Below are 19,957 nucleotides of genomic sequence, written 5' to 3'. Positions count from 1 at the left end.
AGAAAAAACAGAGGCAGGACGCCCATGAGCGCGACCCACACACAACGCGTTTCACACTCAACTGAGTGCTTGATCACGTGAAGAAACAAGGGACCTGAGCACATTAGTAGTTGGGTAGATGCAGTCCTTTTTGCTATTTCAATTGAACTAAATGGGTGCTTGGGAAGATGGAATGGGCGGTGGCCATGATGGAATGAAAAGGCAAGAATGGGAAACATATAGGACAAAGTGTCCATAACATAATGACCCAAGTAACCATTCCATAGCGCCCAGACCCAAGGTTTCATAATTCCACCAATGTGATTTGCAATATTAAAACAAAATTTGCAGATCATAAAATGTACACAGTTGAATGAATAAAATTAACCCTCGCAGTTGAAAAAACAAACTAAAACCATCTATGAGGATGGACCAGACCATAGCGTAGCCCCATAGTACAGCTAAAAAAATATCACGAATATGTAAGTCATGGCTGGACATGGTAAAGGCTTTCTAATACCAACAGAACAAAGTAAAGTGCAAGGTAGCAGCAAAGTAATGTGCAAAAATGCACGACCAAAACGACAATATCCACATATGCAAAGATGCAGAATGCAACAATCTGATGGATTGAATAAAGTGCAAGTGCGGGCATAATAGTAGCAGCATAATGGAGCACTAATGTGCAAGAACAAGGTAGCAATATATAGATATAAAAAGTGGCATAATACAACACTCTGGCCGCAATAAAAGATTGAGTAAAGTGCAAGTGCATAGCAGCATAGTAGTGTGCAAATGTACCAGGCCAGAGTGTTAAAATCTATGGAAGCAAAGTTGCAGTGTGTCACCATTATAAAAACAATATATAGCAGCCTCAGAATGTGCAAATTTGCAAAACCAGAATAGTAGCATTGACATAGATAAAATCACATGGTCCATGGCTAGCCAACACGAAAAAGAGGGGGAATAAATATGGAGAATAACAGGTCGTAATTCTAACATAGACAGAAAAAGTAACAGATAATGAATATACAGGGGGAAATAGCAGCGATTGTGAGTACAGGTGTACAGATCAAATGGGGAGCAACTGTGTGACAGCATAGAAACAAAGGTGGAGTAGAAAAAATATGGAAAAGCAGGAAGGACTGCGCAAAAGATGATCAAAAAAATGTCATAAAGAGCTCAGGTCCCATAGAGACATGCTGCAACAGCTAAGAAATTAGACAGGAATAAGTCTAAAGCAAAAAGACAAAAACACCAAAATAAGGTGTAAAATAATCCAAAACAGGCCAAGGATACAACAAATAGAGAAAAATGCCAACGGAGAACACTTAAAACAAAAGGGAATCAAGATGGGGCAAGGCAAGAGAGAGCATATAGCAGGAATGGGGCAGATAAGCCGGTCTTAGGTGCCCAGAAACGTGTAGAGCTTCTCATCGATATTATGTCCATTAGGAAACTTGGTATCGAAGTCCAAGATAAATCGAGTTTCCAATTGTCTTAACTTTAAAACACGGTCTCCACCCCTAAAATGAATAGGAATGTGTGCCACTGCAAAGAACGTAAGCAAATTGGAGTCATTCTCATGTTCCTGTCGGAAGTGTTTGGCCATGGGGTACGCGGGATCCGAATTTTTAATCACCCTGAGATGCTGTGGGATCCGAATTTTTAATCACCCTGAGATGCTGTAGAATCCTCAATTTGAGCTTGCATGTAGTGCTCCCGGCGTACCACTTCACGCAGGGACATGAGAGAACATAAACAACAAAGGCAGTGTCACAATTGATTAATGATTTGATTATATTTGGTGACTGGATGTAAAAAGGATTTGCAAGGAGTGGCATGGGCACATGCTTTACATTTGGTACATTTAGTAAAACCAATGGGGGAGACCGCCAACCAATTGGAAAAGGAAGGACTTTTATCAATGGGTGACAAAAAGCTGGAAACAAGCTTATCTCTGAGTGAAGGGACTCTTTTGTAGGTAATGGTAGGACGTTTAGACAATAAGAGGCATAGATCTTTGTCTAAAGCCAGGACACGCCAATGCTGTTCGATGATCCTACGGACATTATTAGAAGCATTATCGAAAGAGACAATAAGTCTGGGTTCATTATCAGTTGTAGTCTTATCAGATTTGGCGCCATACAATAATCTGTCCCTGCAGAGTCCACAGGCTTTGGTGTAGGCCATTTTGATGGTTCTTTTGGTGTAGCCTTGTTGCAAAAAGTCAAAGGCCGCTAGGGCACAATGGTGGTCAAACGATGCCAAGTCAGTGCAGTTCCTGCGATAACAGATAAATTCACCGTAAGGGATGTTTTTTTTACATGATACAGGATGGCAGCTAGTGGCATGCAGAGGTAGACCGGTATTGGAAGGTTTTTTATGCAGAGTTGTGTGAAAGCCAGATCTGTCTAGACTTACCACTACATCAAGATAGATAATCTGAGTGGTAATGTGGCATCCTGTGAATCGTAAATTGGACACATTGGTATTGATAATTTTCACAAACTGCTGCCAATCAATTTCGGTGCCCTTCCAAATTACAAATACATCGTTGATGTAGCGCCAGCAGGCGACAATGTGGGTGGGAAAACTGGACACAAGTAGGTCATTTAAGAAGGTAGCCTCCCACCACCCCATCGTCAGATTGGCGTACGATGGGGCAAAAGTACTGCCCGTGGCAGTTCCCCTGACTTGTCGATAGAAGGCACCATCGAACAAAAATACATTATTAGTAAGGTAGAAGAACATCTCCAAGATCATGGAACTATGACTGTGGTAGTTTAGTGAACGTGTCTCCAGGAAATATTTGCAAGCTCCCAAACCCACTTGATGGTCGATGGATGTGTATAAGGATACAACATCAAGGGTGGCCAGAAGGAGGCCCTCCTCCCAAGAAGTCTCGGTGACATGTTGCAAGAAATCCTTAGTGTCCCGCAAGTAGGACGGCAAAACTGAAACAAAAGGAAACAAGGTCTCATCAATGAATTGGGCCAAATGCTCAAGGAGGGATCCGCCTAATGTGACAATGGGTCTCCCAGGTGGATGGGTGAGAGATTTGTGTGTTTTGGGTAGAAAATTGATAGTGGGGACGGTATGCCAGGAGGGAACGAGGAATTTGACTACATCCTCTTCAATTAGGCCATTGTCTGCCCATTTAGTACATAGAATGTTGAGCTGACTGTATATCCAAAAAAGGATTTTTAGATAGTTTGGCATAGCACAGTCTGTCCCTGAGTTGGCGATTGGCCTCAGAGACATAATGGACTCTGTCTTGGATCACTATATTCGACCCCTTATCAGCCTGTTTGATGACAATGTTGGGCAGATTTTGTAGTTCGCCTATGGCCTGGAGTTGTATGGCAGTGAGATGATGTTTTACACTGACATTGCTGGTCCGTAATTTTCTAAGATCGTTGACACACACATCATAGAACTCTTCGATACAACCACCCACGGGAAACTGAGGATTGAATTTGGACTAGTGTGTATGGCCCAATTGGGATTAATGTCAAAGTCCGTAAAGTCAACATTAGTAGGATCAAATTGGGTCAAGCTAGATCCATAAGCGATGGAATGTCCAATATAAGAAGGTCAGTACGACCAGTACGAGGTACGGAGGGCTTAATGACCATCGGATTTGTGCTGAAGAATTTCTTAAGCTTTATCTTACGGAAAAACATATCTAAATCGAGACGTGCCTGTACATAATCAAAAGCCTTGGTGGGGCAGAAATTGAGACCAAGGGAAAGAACCGAGGATTGAGGCTTGGTGAGTATATGGGAGGACAGATTAATGATTTGACAAAGCTTCATGGTATCAATAGTTATTTTTTGGCTCCAGAGCGCATTGATCTGCTCTCCTGATTTATGCCTGAGCCGTTTATCACGCCGGCCTCGGCGAATCCTTTTCGTGATTTCTGTCCTTTTCCTCTTCCTCTTGGCTTGCCTTGACCTCTGCCACGTTTTTGATTTTTCCTGTCTTGACAGAGTAGACGCATCTCGTCTAAAAAATCAAGCCTGACAGCAGGCTCCTCATTTTCAGAGGCTGAAAAATCTGATTCAGACGACATGGTGCCACGATCACCAGACATAACAGATGCAGGCTGAATGACGGGATTTTTGCGTAAAGAGTCAAATCGTTTGGCAAAGGTGACTATCCTTCCTGTCTCATAGTCCAGTTTATCCCTTAAAAACTTGTGATGTTTGCACTCTTTAAGTCTTCTTCATATGCGGTCAAAGCCTCATTAATTTTTACACGTAATTGCTTGACCTTCTCTGTACTGGGAACCTTATTTAGTTGAGTTTCTTTCTTGTCCAGTTCCTCAAGAGCCATGAGTCGATCAGATTTGGCATATTTGACTAGAATAGTGAGGAAATGAGCAGAGCAACCCTTGCTGGCTTCGCCCCATTCCTGGAGCATGAGCGGATCTTGATCCTCAAAGGATGGCATTGTCATGATGCGCAATCCTCGAGATACACGTCCAATGTCCAGATAATTCTGCAGTGAGTGTTCCTCCCACCATTTAGAGATCTCTTTCTTATATATACACAATTTGACCAAAAAATTGATTAAAAAAAATGTAACTTTCACTAGCAAACTGTATTTGGAATAAAGGTTAGGTGTGAGGTAAGTAGGAGGGATAGGGAGACCATAGGCATACCAAAAGTGATTTGAGCAGTACCTCCAAAAAATTTAGCAGGGTGATCGTTTTACGCATCTTAATGGGAGATGGGTGTAGGTGGGAAGGCATGGTATTAACAGTAAGACAGACACAAGTGACCACAGTTCAAGGGTGTTTATTGAACATTAAAAAGGGTTTGAAAAACACCTATCTAATCCTAAATCTTAAGACGGGAGCAAGCTACGACCATCAAATAATAGTAACGAAGTCCGATTGGTGTCTTGTCAAAACAAAAGGGCCTGTACTGAAATACTTCTTGCCAATCCTTACCTTTGAATACAAATAGTCTGGGAAACAATGTTATGTAAAAGAAAGAAGTGTTCAAGAAATTATATGTCAGGATATTCAGGCCGTTGTCCTCCCTTCCCCACGGTTTCAGCATGGGACAAGACGGCACACTCTAGCTTAGCACAGTCTCTGGCTTCTCTAGCACGAGGGTGCAGTTCAAACATTAGCATCAGGGCCTTCCGTACACATGTCTCCTTGCCATTCAAAATCTCTTCTTTCAGAGGGCCAGATGCGACAAACAATACGTTATTTTCCTCTAAGGATTTCACACGTACTCAATTTCTCAGGTGATTCACTATTCCCCTTGGATCGCCCTCAGCCGGGCTAAGATCCCCTTTAACACAATGTCCGTGGGATTTCATGTCTCCAATTTCTCGGGTGATTCACGGTTCATCCCGGATCCCCCTCAGCCGGGATCAGATCCGTTTGAACACAATGTTCAATCAGTCTCACTCCACCAGGCTCGGACCAATTTAATTCACTCTAACACAAACTTGCTTTAACGCAAAGCTTTCAATTGATCTCCCTCGTTCGGGCTCGGACCAACTTTATCTACATTGTCATCCATCAGCTTTCTTGGCAGTATCAACATCGAAGACTTTTGATTGTGCACAGGATTTTGCTTGACCCATTTCAGGACCACTTTGAAGCACAGTTCTTTGCCACTCTTTCACCTTTGTCAACTCTCAGTTGGATACCTTATAGAGACCTTTGAATGAGCATGCATGCAGTGCTGGGCCACTCTGTCAAAGGTATTATATCTTGGTTTCAAAGTTCAATCACTCATCTGTCGTTCAGTTTTACTCGCGTTGGTTATCACATACGTTTCATACATTGTTCGCTTCAGCTCTCACCATACAATGTTGGCGCTTGCAAACTTGGCTTCAACACAGACCGGTCTGATATCGGGGTCACCAACTCTCACCGCCTGTGTTGATTTCACTGGCGCTGCTTTGCTGCAGGAGCCAAGGACAGTACCATGGCAGCAGGTGATTCTCCCCACCTTGATTATAGACTCGGGAGCGCCCCTGGTACCTCTGACACACAATGCAGGATTCTTCTGCCTGGTTTCCTGGTCTTACGCTTTCTATTTTTGAGGTTTCGTGAAAGTAACGGTTCCTTGTAGAAAAAAGACACTGGGACACAAAAGGAAAGGCGGACAAAGGTATCCTGGTGTACAGTTCCCTAGTTATACATTCACTTGAATACTTTTCCAGTACACCAGCAGGGTTTTAAGAGTGTCTGTAAAAAGGGGAAACCGCGAGACACTCTATACAAGTTTAACTAAACCTAGCAGCTACGTTACTAAACCAAAAAACATAAAAAGAATCCAAAAAAATATATAAGGGTCTGTAAAAAAATATGTACAAGGTTCATACAGAGCAGTTAAAAAAAAGTCTTTATAAAATCATTACTTGCAAGACAACCTGTCCAGGGCTGTCTCGAGGTCTCTAGTTGCTGCTCTCGATGTTCCTCTCTCTCTCTCTCTCTCTCTCTCTCTCTGCGCTCTCCTGTGGTGGCTCTTCTGTGCAGATGACGGCAGCAGCAAGCATTGAGGCCCCACAGTCTTACTTGGGCCTGGCTCTTGGCAGGATGCAGCCCAGCACTCTGTTGCAGTGCAGGGGCCCCTCCAGATCTTTTCACACCTGGGCCACGTCTGCCAGGTGTGGCCCAGGTGTCAGTGGGTCACCTGTCAAGGGGGTGGCCCCTTTCTTTAAACTAGATTCATCCCCAGGAGGCTAAAAACATTGGATGCTCCCCAGCTGTGGGGAGTGCCAGTAATTTAATATGTGCCCAGGCGCAGCAATCTGTGGCCACCTGGGGGGCAGCAACAGTGTTCACACCGCTCCCCTAACAAGGGGAGTTCTAGCATAGAGACCCGGGGTGCAGAGATGAGCGGCGCTAAGTGCCTCGCCTCTAACGCTCTTGAAGGGTTTTCTTCAACTGTCAACCAGCGCTCTGCTTGCACCGGCAACAGTTTCTTTTCATCTAAGCGTAAAGGGACCCTTGCGTGCCCACGTGCAAGGGCCCCTTACTCTAGCCACTTTAGTACATTAACTGGTTCCAGGCACAGGTCTCGCACCGGGGACCCGATGTTCTCTTTTTTTGTTTTCGGGTCCCCGGCGCAGCTTAACACGCCAGGGATCCTTTTTATTAATCCCCTGACACCGGGGTTACAGAACACTAGCCAAAAAGGATGCCTTCAGGCATTATGTGACAAAGAGCGGTAACATTGATGACATTTGTGGCAAATGCGGTTAGGGGGTCAGGAACTGCCCCCCCCAATCCCACTCCTTGTATCTGGGTCAGGGCTGGCTCTGGCTCCTATTGGGAACCTGCTGCGCCAGTTTGTGAGTGGTCCCTGCCCTCCCACCTCTTTAACAAGGGCATGTCCCTGATCATATCAAAGCCATAGTCCGAGGTAGGGAGCTGGCCCTGTGGTGAAGAGGATGTTCTGAAGAGGGTTTCCCTTGCACGAGTGTGCACAGAGGTGGGACCTGGTGCCCTGAGGAGGTTTGGGTGGATGCTCAAGGCCCAAGCAGTGCCCCTGAGTGAGAGTCCATGAACTGTGACAAATCTGAAGATATACTCACGTTACTCCCTGAGATCCTCTGTTCAGGTGTCCAGGGAAGGGCCATCGCTTTTGAATTCCGACCCTGGGGTGGAAAAGCAAGGGAGGATCCACCTGAGTGAAGGGTCCTTGGGGATTGGAGGAAGGGAGGGTCCCTGATGATGAGACATGGTATCCCCCCTTTCCTGATATTTACCTACCCTCCACTCCTTTAGCCTTTAACGTTGTATTGTAAGTTTCATTCCATCATCACCTGTAAATTCCCCTTCAGTACTTGGAAGAAGCAGCAACTAGGAGCAATGCAGATTTCCCATTGTAAAAACCACTATTGTGATGTGACGAGGCAGAGAGGCTTAGATGCATATAGCCATGAAGATCAGGCATGTCACACTAATGGGTTTACACAAAGTCAGGCATTAGGAAGGGCTTGTTCAAGCAGAAATCCATCAACAGTTAGGCAACATATAAAAGGTGGTTTGCAAATGGAGGAAGGACGAGGTTAAAAAAGTAAGAGTGCTGCAGAAGGTGAAGGAAGACTAGAGAACCTGATAGTGCCATGCAGAGGGGACAAGAAGCTGAATCGCCAAAACGCTGACAAGATTACTGAGAGTCCCACCAGGAGTGCAGTGCTGGAATCCTTGTCAGGAAGGCAGAGAGCAACCGCTACGAAGAGCGGATGCGGAGCCCAGCTCGAAGGCCAGGACACGCAGTGGGAAGCACCCAGCGAAGTGGAGTTACAGTCCCCCGAGTGTCAGTGGACACTCGGGACGGCGGAACACTCCGGGAGGGGCTGTTGAGCCCGATGCTCGCAATCTTGAATACTGAACGTAACGAAAAGCTGAATGCTTGCAATCTTGAATACCGAACATAACAAAATGTTAGTCACTTTCAAAGATGAATGCTTGAAATCTTGAATGCCGAACATAATGAAAAGCGGGACATTTGAAATCTTGAATGCTGAACGTAACGAAAAGCCTGATGCTTATATATTTTGAAGATTTAATATAACAAAAGGGGCTGATGAGCCCACAGCACTACCAGCTTGCTAATATTGATTGCTGAACGTAACTACAGGGGTTACTGAGCCCAAACCACGAAAAAGGTGACCAACAGTGAACGTTGAATGAGATGAGGGGGGCTATTGAGCCCATACAATTGTACATATTGCTGACTCTGACAAGAAGGGCTGCATGAGCCCGCACAACAGAAATTGTATAACACCAGCATTGCCAAATAGACACCTCCAGAGTAAAGTGAAAGACTTGAACTTGTGAACCATTGAATATCAGCTATGGGAAACATATGGTTTTGTGACCTTTGGTGTGTGGACCATGTGGTCTGACAACTACGCCTAGACCATTAGGTTTCCTAGGGTCAACTTTGCTAACATCAAGACTCCAATCACAAGCAAGATATTTGGTTACTGGTTGCGTGACGTGTGATGGGTGGACCGTATGGTCTGACAACTGTGTCTAGACCAGAAACCACAAAAAGATGTGAAAAGCAACTAACCATTGGTGAAGCTAATTAAAGAAGGGGTCAAGTGGACCCTGTAATCTCTCTCGTGAATTTATAAGCCTATGAACATTTGGTAACAACTGCTGGAAGTGACTCTTGTGGAAGGGAAAGAGTTAAAATTGAAGAACCTTTGTCTTCGGGAACGGAGTCCCAAGACAACAGTGTTGTGTATGAACTTTGGTTGTGTTTGAATTTGGGGAAGGGCGACTCCTCTGATGTGAACTGTGATATATGTGAATCTATAGATGGTAACTTCAGAGCGTGCTCAGTCCCACAGAACGCATACACTCACCCTCCCCCGTTTGCACGGAAACGTGCGGCAAATGGTCTGCACGTCAACTAGGTGAAGCACTTTGGGTCTGATAAATATTGTGATTGGCAATGAATGCTCAATTACTGCAAATGTTCCTTTGTGGATGGGTTTTGACGCATAATGTCTGACCTACCGATTTGGCCCTATGATCCCACTGGAAGACCAAAACCGCTTTTGAAGGTGGGGTGACAGTGGGTCCGCCATAGCTTTGTGTTTGTTACCTGAAGTGCCTATGGCTGCATCGTCCTGGCCGGATCTGTTTGCTGGATTTGATGAGCGCTCTCCCGAGTTAGCTTCGACTGAAAACATAGTGGGCCACTTCAGGGTATTTGGACTTTTGTATATCCATGTCCCAACAGACAAACCGGTCTCACACTGTGAAATCCTTTATTGAAGCCTCTAAAATACTTACAGAGCATAATATGATCGACTTCACAGCACCAACTGACATTCCTTTGGCAAGGGACTTGCTAGTACCAATATTAGTCATTCACAGACGATATTGCATCCACATATAAACCAGAACACTCTATGCTGAACAGTGAACTTACAAATGCAATTACTGAAAATGAGGAGACTGCAGATGTCGGCGAGCGTGGACCAGGCTCAGACATCCGTCACAATATTGGAGGAGAAAAAACCTAGACTATCACAATAGTCGCGGGATCTGAGCGTGCCAAATTTTTCTTTTTATTTAAATGCAAACATCTTAAGAATAGGGCACATCGAGAGAACATGAGAATCTGATTCTTGATGAAAGAAGCATAGATGAATGCTATTAAGACAAATCCTCTTTTGCCAGCTTTTGAAGTTAGGGAAGATATGGAGATTAAGCTTGAAAGAGCACATAGTTTGTCCAGGAATGTGATGAAGCGGCCACTCCCTGTGACATAGTGGTAAAATGACATGAATACACAGTGTGGCAAGGTCCGGGTCATGAGCTTGTTAGGGCAATATGCCCCCTCTCAACATGGATCAGGAGACTTACCAGGGTTTTCACAAGAGCCAGTCCTACCCTTGAGGCAGGGTGAGGGAGTTGGTAGGGCCCCAGTCTCTGCTCTCTTTATGTGCCTTGTTACAGGCAGAAGGTTCCAATGTCAATCACCTAAAGCCTGAAGTTCCTAGTTCTGTCTTCTGTTTCTCTCATTTCAGGGCTCCATGTACCAGGAAGCACTGCAACATGTGGAAGTGCCACGCTCGGGAAGAAAAACTCAGTCATCTTGTTCATGCACAAAATGGAAACGGCCCCACAAGAGTCACACCAGCCATTTGCCCGGGGAACCAAAATCCACTGCAGCTCTAAAATGGCGACACCGTGACTGGACCCCACAGCAGAAAGATCAATGCTAATGTACAAAAAGGGAGCCATGTTAAGCATGAATTTAAAAATGTCACGCCAAGAGAAATAGTAAGATCGTATTGACCCCAAATGAATCCATGTGCCAATGGGAAAGATAGAGAAAGACCACCACAGGAATTCAGGGGTATAAAATCCCTGCAAGGACAGCAATAGTGTGGGTTGTTCGGGAAAGCTCAAATGGAGTGGAGGCGCGGACCAAGAGACCAGACAGAGGACGGATAGGGGATCAGATCGCTGAGAAGACTGTGGTGGAGATTGTGGTAGGTAGGTTGTTGGTTGTAAGAGAGAGTGGTAAGAGAGTGGTACCTCTGTATGAAATTATATAAATGGTTGTTCAAAGGTGCGAGTGGGGATTAGAGAAAGAGTAGAAGGATAAGTGATTGAAAGTCAGAAGAGTGTATGAGGAATGCATGAGGATGATTGAAAATGAGAGTAGAGGAGAGAAAGGTAGAGCATAGAAAAGTGGGCAGAGGAGAGTAGAGGGAGAAGGGGTGAAGAATGGAGGGTGACAGAGTTCATGGGAAAGAGGGAAACAGTAGCTAGGAGATTGTGTGACCATCATAGGGACAGGAGCGAGGAGAGCATAGGTGAGGTAAGGAGGGAGAATAGTAAGAGAAGGGAGAGAGTGAGGCAAGGAACATCAGGGACAGGAACACAAGGGACAGGAAGTGTTGAGTGAGTGGAACTGTGCACTGGAAAGGCTCCAGATGTTGGTGAAAAACATATTGTGGGGAGTTCTTAGGATAGGTGTCACAAGAATCCCACAAGGAGTAAGATAGAAAAGGGCAGAAGCCTTTAGGCCTTTAATTCTAGACAGAATTGTAAACAGTAGATGTTACTAATGTCTAGTTCTCAACCTGGGAAATAGGGAAACTTGACTTAGGGTGGTGTGGAGACAAGAGGGCTGTCCCTTAGTTTGCCACATTTACCTTTGAACCATCTTCTGGAGTCTGGGGATTCTTGCGGCCATCTGCGACAACTGTGATAAAGGCAATACTTACTGAAGCCAGGAAATCCTGGATTATAAATTATCTTGAAAGCTCTGTCGTTCCAAGATGTCTCTCAGGCTACACACTCTAGAAGGACAATTAAATCAGTGATCATGTTTGGTACAGATGGAATTACCCATTTGGCCTCCAGTTGTGCTGGAATGAGGTGATTATTCCAGTGTTTACAGCAGGGGAGTGGGTGAAGATTGTGGGCATAACAATACTAGAGGAGGACTCTTCTAATGCAAATGCTAAATTGGACTTTGCCCTACTCAGGGATTCACTGAATACATTGTGACAAATTAAGAGATGAAGGAGACCCATCCTCTGACAGAGAACTAGGATGCTAGCTGAACTGGAGATCGAGTGAGAATCCAATTTTCTCCAGCTCTTTAAACATAGGAAAAGAAGGCGGGGGGAGGAGGGGTCCACTGATGGTTAAGTTGGACAGAGGGGAGGAGAGTGGTGAGCCCTGTGGCTTCTGCTTTTGCTTTGACCATTGTTTGGTCCCCCTTTCATATGAGGAGTTTACACATTGGGGCCAGTTGAAAATTCAGAAGGGACCACTGTTGGGAGTCTTAACTATGCACCCTCTCAAGTGAGAAGAGGAGTAATAGGTTTCAGTGGGACTGATTTGTGAGTGTTAGGAAGTAGATGGCTCCAGGAGTGCTCCTAGAGAAGGGAAGTGGGATAAGAGTGGGAGATGGGGCTACTGGGAGACATATTTACTGATTGCTTGATAGGGCGAGGTGGTCGATCTGATTGTTTACTTATTTTGGAAAATTTATAGGGGCAGCAATTCTTGTTTCACATATTATTTTGACAGCACCCTTGCATTGGAGGAATTTACAATCTGGAGGATGTGAATGAGATGTGAGGGCTGGTGGTGTACGCTTAGTGGTTTTTCTGGTTCATTTTGGTTTGTGATGAGACTTAGTCAGAGTATGTTTCCAGTTAGTAAAAAGAATAGTGCAGCATGTGGAGGACAATGTATTGTAGGTCAAAATACCGGAATCTACAGTCCTCTAATGTGTGGGACGTCAACACACCTAGCAAATGAACACAATTATTTAGGGAACTCAGGATACGACTTAGTAAGTTTAGTGGCCTTACAGGAAATTCATCTGAAGGCACAGGATCAGAAGAGGCTCAAACACAGATACGTTCTGCAACAGCTCCTTTCCTGACACGCTGGCAGGAAAGTGGGACTGACTAAGCTGCTGCACAGTAATTTGTTTTTTGTCACAGAGAAGTTGATTAAAGGTAAGGCGGGACGGCTTGTGATGGTCAAATGTAGGATTAGTGGTCAGATTTAGTCTTTCTGCATTTTCTATACACCCAATGGAGGTCAGGAGTTCATGTTTCACTTCCTTTAGAGCTTTAGAGCCCATGGTGGTGGAGGACATGAATTTAGTCCTAGATGGGTTGAGGGCTAGGTCTTGCCAATTGACCTACTTGACAGTGGGGAGTGCCTCAACCACGCTGAATTCTCTATTATAGACAAGTGGTCTTGTTGCTGCATGGTGGATTAGGCATCCTGAAGATGAGTACACCCATTCTTCATAGGTTAACCCCTTTTCGGGGATAGACTACATTTTTTTTGTTTTTTTATAAATCCGTTGGTCCCATGCACAGCATTAATAGGATTGACCCATAACCCAGTTATAGCAATATTGTCCTTTAGGGTACACCTACTTTCGAAAAAAGGTATGGACATTAGACAGAGCAATATTAAGGTACCCTGTGGTATGATTTAAAGTTGAGGAGGCGATAAGGGATATTATTTTGAATAGGGTGGAACAAACATCTCCAGGTTTCCATTGGGATGCCCTGAAGGCGGTTGTGTGTTGTAAGATGATTAATTGAACTTGTCCTTGAAAGAAATTAGCAAAATGCCGGAATTTACCTCATTGGAGGCCCAGTATGGGATGACTCCACATGGGGCTCTGTATAGAAGTATGAACACAGTTAAGGGGCAGTTAAATGACTGGAGAATAAACCAGGCTTAGAGGGTCATCTTGAAGTCTAAGAAAAAGTTCTGCAGGTGACTGATTGGGAAGAACGATGGACAAGATTCATTCAGACTATTACTAATCAGAAAAAGGCAGAGAGTTATGATGAGCATACAAAAAGAGACCTTTTTGCATTCTATTGATTTCTATGCAAGCTGGGGAGCCTGAACTCTAAACATGCAATAATAATTTTGTATCAGAATGTCTCCCCTCTTTCTGCACGCCAGAAGGAATGGCTGGTTTCCCCCAATAGAGACTAAAGAGGTACTTGATGCAACTGCTAAACTACACATTTCCAACACACCCAAACCGAATGGGATGATGATGTCATGCTATAAAACATTTGGTCAAGTCCTGTTGACTTGCGAGTTTCGAACTGGAACTAAACCTCATTTTGGTTAATAACTGCGCACACTGGGCAAAACCTGGAATTTATAGCTCCTTTCCAAATTGGAATGGAACTAGTCAGGAGTGCCCACTTTCCCCCCTCTTCTTTTTTCTGTAGTAATGCACCCGTTTGAGGAAGGAATTGGGGGAAACCAGGGAATTATAGGAATTGCAATGGGGGAAACAGTACATAGAATGAATCTAGTTGCAGACAATGTTCTTCTTTCCTTGACTCAACCGGAGAGACCTTTGAGGCAAGTGATGGTGGTAATAGTATGCTTTAAAATTAATACTGACAAATCTGAACTTTTGCCACCATCAGAGGACACAACCTTGAAAGTATGAACACCCTCCTTTCAAGTGGGCAGTGAAATGTATCCGATATATGGGTGTCAGGATCAACTCGCTCTAACCTTTGCCCAGATGCATAATGCAAACTAGACTTGCATGTTTCAGGAAATGAAGATTGATTTAATCAATTGGCAGCATCTCTGTGTTGCATGACAGTGGCGGAGTCAGTAATTAAAATATCCCTCCAAGATGATTATATCTGTTCCAAACTCTGTCAATCCCACATGCTAGACAAGCTCTGAAACCCTTACAGATGTAGATGATTAATTTTATTTAATGGTGTAAAAAAACTAGAGTTCATAGAAAGACCTTATTTGTAGCTAATTCCTGGGATGGTTTACTTGATAAGTATGACTTTGCCTCCCAGATGAGTGATTTCAGATTGGTTACAGACGGACACTGACAAGTAATGGGTTTCGGTGGGACAGTCTGCATCCGGGAACTTTATTTGGTGCCAGCCATCTCTTAGGATCAACAGGCCCCAAATATATATATATCAACTGGTGGCGGTTGCTACCCTGAAAGCATGGGATGCAGTGTCAACGCATCACCTTTGAAAATCTTTTCCATCCCTGCTCATGTCTATTTTCGATAACTGGTTTACCCCTGCCATCCATGACGGGGTTTCCCTAAATGGTTCGTATGAAGGTACTACTGAATCATGGATATGGTAGATACGGTGGGTATCGATGTTTTGTCAGTGCAAGGTAGAGTTTGGCATAAGTGAATCAAAATGTTGCCCATATTTCCTTTGGGATGTTAGATATCACACCCAGTGGTGTAATAGGAAGCTACCAAGAAATGGGACGGATTTAAAGGAATACTTTCAGCGGGCCGACAAATCTATGAGCAGGAGGGTTTTGTACAAGGCATTGTCAAAAGACTTGACAGCGTCCTCTGGACTGATATTCCAGACAAAACTTAGACAAGATACTTCTTAAAATGCATGCATCCTCTTTGTGTACACTGAATGTGGAGACACAGTTAACAATATTGTACTAGTGCTACTACAAGCCTGAGACACTGTATAAGATATCCAAGGTAAACAATGATTGATGCTCGAGAAGGTGCAGCAGCTTGGATTAGTTAAGGACTGTTTTTTTGGGTTTGCAGAAGGCTTTGTGAATGTTCTAATGTAACAAAATCTTGATTAAGGCTATCACAGACAGGAGGTCCCACTGGACCTGACATTTGTACTACTAGGAGTTTTTGGGAGGTTAGAGGATGGAGAACATTTGTGGAGCTTGAGTTGGCCCCAATTACAAATTACATGTCTGATGATGTTTCCTACCAGTTCCTCTGAGGGCATTGAATTTTTTGACATAACCTACAAGCTGAATTAGTGTTGATGAAGCTTGTAGCTCTGAGCTATTTTCTTTATTAACTCTGGACATTGACTTAATATACAAACTTCAGGAAATGCGTGATCACTGAGAAGTTGAATGTCAAGCTGAATGTTGCTTCGAATTTATTGAATTTCCTGATATCTTATTGTATATTATTGAAATGTAAATAACTTTAAAAAAAAATATTTAAAAAAAGAAACAAATTGGGGCCACTTTGGCATTTTTACCTCCACGACAAAGATGTAGGATAAAATCGCCTGGGTTTCTGCGGAAAGGCTGCCAGAAATACCTCCAGTGATGTTCCACTGGAATTCCGCTGGTGGGATTTGGCCCATCGCTGAACTGGGTGGACTATCAAATCTGTAGTATCTGTCAAATACCAGGAATTTTACCACCCAACTCTAAATTTGGCTATAAGATTCGAACAGAATCACAATCCCTCACAAATTGTGCCTTCCTTGAGGACCCTTTCTTCTTTTGCAGTTTGCCTCACGGTATCTCCCTCACTCTCAGGCAGATCAACGACCAGGCCTGCTTCATCCCTCCTTCTTCAGAATGTCCCTTAGAGTGTCTGCCATGTGTGATTCACCTGCAGTAATCTGAGGGTCAAGTGAAACATGGCAATTTAGTACAATGCAAATTATTGAATAGAGCTCATTCTATAATTCACTCTTGGTTGCTATATTTTGTGGTCCGAAAGAAAGTACTAAAAGCCTCACTGAGCTTGAAACAAAATGCATTCATTTAGTTGAGGTAGGTAGCCACCTCCTGTTTTACCCACTGCATTCTTTGTAGTGATTCATTGGGCGTGGTAATCGGGGCTCATTTTCTTTTGTGTTTTTGTACAAACTTGTGATACAACTCGTCACAGGGCAGAATACACTTTGGGTCACATTTTGGTTATGGCTTCGGTGTCTAGTGTTGGGTGATGAAATCCTTGGGAACATCTCTATCTCCTTATGCCTGACAGGGTCCTCTAGGTTGTAATATCCTTCTCTCCATTTCTGCCGCAGGTGCTTGGAGGTGTTGGGAGCTTCTTCTACAGAAGTCATGGTGGAGATGCACATGCAATACATGTGTGTACTGGCCAGCAAGCCGTCTTGAGAAACGTTTGCATGTTGACTGGGGACAAGAAAATCCGCTTTTCACAGTCGTTTTTCTCTTCCCATTGTTATCACATAACCATTAATACACCCTTGCATGCATCTGAACTTTGTAGTACACTTCAGAGTCTTTAAAGCAAATAACACTTTGTAATGGTATATGCAAATACGTGATTTCTTTGAAAGTAAAAATAATTTGTGTCCACTGTAAAAATTCTTTCTCTAACTCATTCAGTGTTCCTCTCCTTGCTTTAGGTTGAGCGTGCCATCTTCTTGCTTTCTACTTTTGTTTTCCCATTCTCTCTCCTTCTGTCTTTCGCCCCCTTTCTTTCTCTTACTGTTCCTTCCTTTCGACATACTATTGAGTCTGTCCCGTGGGAGCGGAGTGGCCGCCGGTGGAGCCTTTTTTTGCTCAGAGAAGCTGGCTTTTCCTTGAAGAGCTTTTGTGTGCACACACCGGGGCATGTCCGTGCTGGCCATATCCAGCCCCCGTTTACTGTGCCTACCAACATCACCTGTCAGTCCCTTTGACCACGACAAGACTGGGCTCCCAATGCTCTGTGCAGTCTGTTCTTAACTTTCCCTTTTTTTGGGGGGCGTCTGAGAGTAAATGACTTAATTGGAGTTGTACACACACCAGCTCCTAGTGTAATAAAATGATCAGCCATGTCTGCCTTCAGCCACTCTATTTATAAGCACTCTGTGTGTTTTTAGTCCTATTAAAAAAACATTGGCAAAGCCAACAGTTTTGGCTTGTGTACAAGTATTAGGCATTTGCCTTTGATAGGCACTGCTATTCGATGCCCAGCTACTCACACCAGCAAAAATAGTTTGTTTAGCCCGTCATTGGTTATAAACATTTGGCTTAGTTTATTGATCAATGCGATTTCGAGTTCATTGACAGATGGTAAGTAGAGTTGCAGATGCACTCCACTGCTGTGAAAGTTGAGGTATGTGGTGCATTTCTCCTAGCTTCTTGGAGAAGTGATGCAATTCTGTGTCAACCCTAAAGAGGGAGAGAATTAGTATCCGTAACTGGTTAAACAAGCATTGATAACAGCCAATTAGACTGGCTTTTGTTTTGGGTAAGGGAGTGAGTCTGAATATGATTGGATGGATGCAGTGGGGGAATATATAATAAATATTCCATTGCTAGGCACTGCTATTCGATACCCAGCTACTCACACCAGCAAGTGTTTTTGCCATGCCTAAAGAAAAGCCCAAACTGTTGACATTGCCAGTGCTGGTTTAAATTTAATTGGGTATGTACACCTTCCACAGGCACATCTTCACGGCATATTTCAGTGGTAACTGCCTTTTCATCTTGCTCCCTTGGTCTCACCTACCGTTATGGCCTCTTATAGTTTAAAATGTCTCTCCCCCTTTCTGTGTTTCTCTTTATTTCTATCTTATTCTCTTGCTTTGTTCTCACTTAAAATCTTTTTGCTGTGGTGTCACAAAAAGGGAGCTTGATGCAAATGCTGGCAAAGTAATTTTTGCGATGAATAAAGTAAACAATTATTTTAATGTTTAGCGGCCCAGTTGTGTTGAATGCTTTTCACTGTACCGCATTCTGTTAGGAGTGAGGGTGCAGTTCTCTCTTACTTTGGAAACTTGTATCCCAGTGCTTCTGGGAGTTGACGTCATGTTTCTCACCTTATTGATTCTCCTGGTACATGCTGTATTGCCCTGTAAAATAGAATGCGGGAAATGTATTTAATTTAGTATGGGGTGAGTGTGGAGAGGTTTGAAAATAATCAGCAAGTTAAAAAAATAGTTTGTTTTGCCCATCATTGGTTATAAACATTTGGCTTAGTTTATTGGTCAATGCGATTTCGAGTTCAGTGACAGATGGTAAGTAGAGTTGCGGATGCACTCCAGCGCTGGTTATACAAGCATTGATAAAAACCAATTAGACTGGCTTTTCTTTTGTGTAAGGGAGTGAGTCTGAATATGATTGGATGGATGCAGTGGGTGAATATAATGCGTGGGTGAATGGACAGGGTGGCAAAATATGTTTGGGTGGATAGGTTGGCAAATATGCTTGTTTGGTTGAGTGGTTGGATATGGTTGTGTGGATGGATGATTGAATGAATATGGTTTGGATGGATGAGTGGGTGAATATGGTTGTATTGGTGGATGGATTGAATGTGGCTGGATGGATGGTTGATTGGTAGGATTCTTGGAAAGGATGTAGATTGCTTTTTCTTTCACTGGTGGACCGGAGGAAAAGAGAAACAAATGTGGCTTAATAGAGATGCTTGTGTCAAAGCTGTTTTGCACAGTTCACCTGTAACCTTTGGTGTCGTTCACTGGCATTGAAAACTGTCCTATGCAAGTAACACACAGATCTTTGCACAAGTAACATTAGCATACCAAGTTATATTACATAGGTTATCCCCAGTAGCCTGCAAATTGTATGCTCGACCACAAACACACAGTCTTGCCCTATAGCTAATCCTCTGCCAAAAACCAACATTCCACCTGCCGTTGTCCCATCTGCATTGGGTAGGACGGGCCACTGATACCAAAGAGAGGAAGCAGTTGGGGGCTTGGGGGGGGGGGGGTGTACACTCACTGCATGACGGATGTAACAGAACCATGGTTTTCCCGTGTTGTAAATTTGCAATGAAGAATGCCTTCGCACCATCTGCTTCTCTGTGGGTTCAAACAACGCAGTGATTTCAGACTGTGCCTGTTGCTTACAGTATCAAAACTGGGTGGCTGGATGCAGCATCTGCAGCACTCTTTCTGTGTACACACCTATGACCTTTATATTACATGTTCTATCACTCGAGGCAGTGAAGCACCCGCTCCCAGCAGAAACCAGCACAGCAGCAAGGGTAACCAAGTAGTACAACAAACAGTAGTATAACAACAGTATAATAGTGGTAAACTGCAGTATTACGATACAAGGCAAGAGGATTGTATTGGTGAATAAGTCATTTAATGTAAACTGGTCTAATACAGTGCAACAGAGTCTCGTTTACCCTTTTAGACTACTTCAACCTTCCAAAAATGTCTCCCTCCCACGAATGTGAACTCTAATCCA

General features: G+C 43.8%; 1 protein-coding gene across 5 annotated transcripts in view; it reads left to right on the top strand.

Annotated features, from left to right (window-relative positions):
• LOC138451751 (putative methyltransferase DDB_G0268948) overlaps positions 1 to 18,436 on the top strand; it is a 336,692-nt gene extending 318,256 nt beyond the window's left edge. For all 5 annotated transcript variants that reach the window (XM_069604928.1, XM_069604930.1, XM_069604927.1 and 2 more), the window contains one exon: positions 16,816 to 18,436. In XM_069604928.1, the coding sequence (XP_069461029.1) occupies positions 16,816 to 16,906 (91 nt within the window). In that variant the 3' untranslated portion in view covers positions 16,907 to 18,436. The remainder of the gene's footprint in view (positions 1 to 16,815) is intronic.
• The last annotated feature ends 1,521 nt before the right edge of the window (positions 18,437 to 19,957 follow it).

Source organism: Ambystoma mexicanum, chromosome 1p (genome assembly GCF_040938575.1).
Source record: "Ambystoma mexicanum isolate Mex_15411 chromosome 1p, UKY_AmexF1_1, whole genome shotgun sequence".
NCBI classification, from domain to species: domain Eukaryota; kingdom Metazoa; phylum Chordata; class Amphibia; order Caudata; family Ambystomatidae; genus Ambystoma; species Ambystoma mexicanum.
The sequence above is the reverse complement of the archived record's forward strand: the minus strand, read 5'-3'. Positions and strand labels throughout refer to the sequence as shown.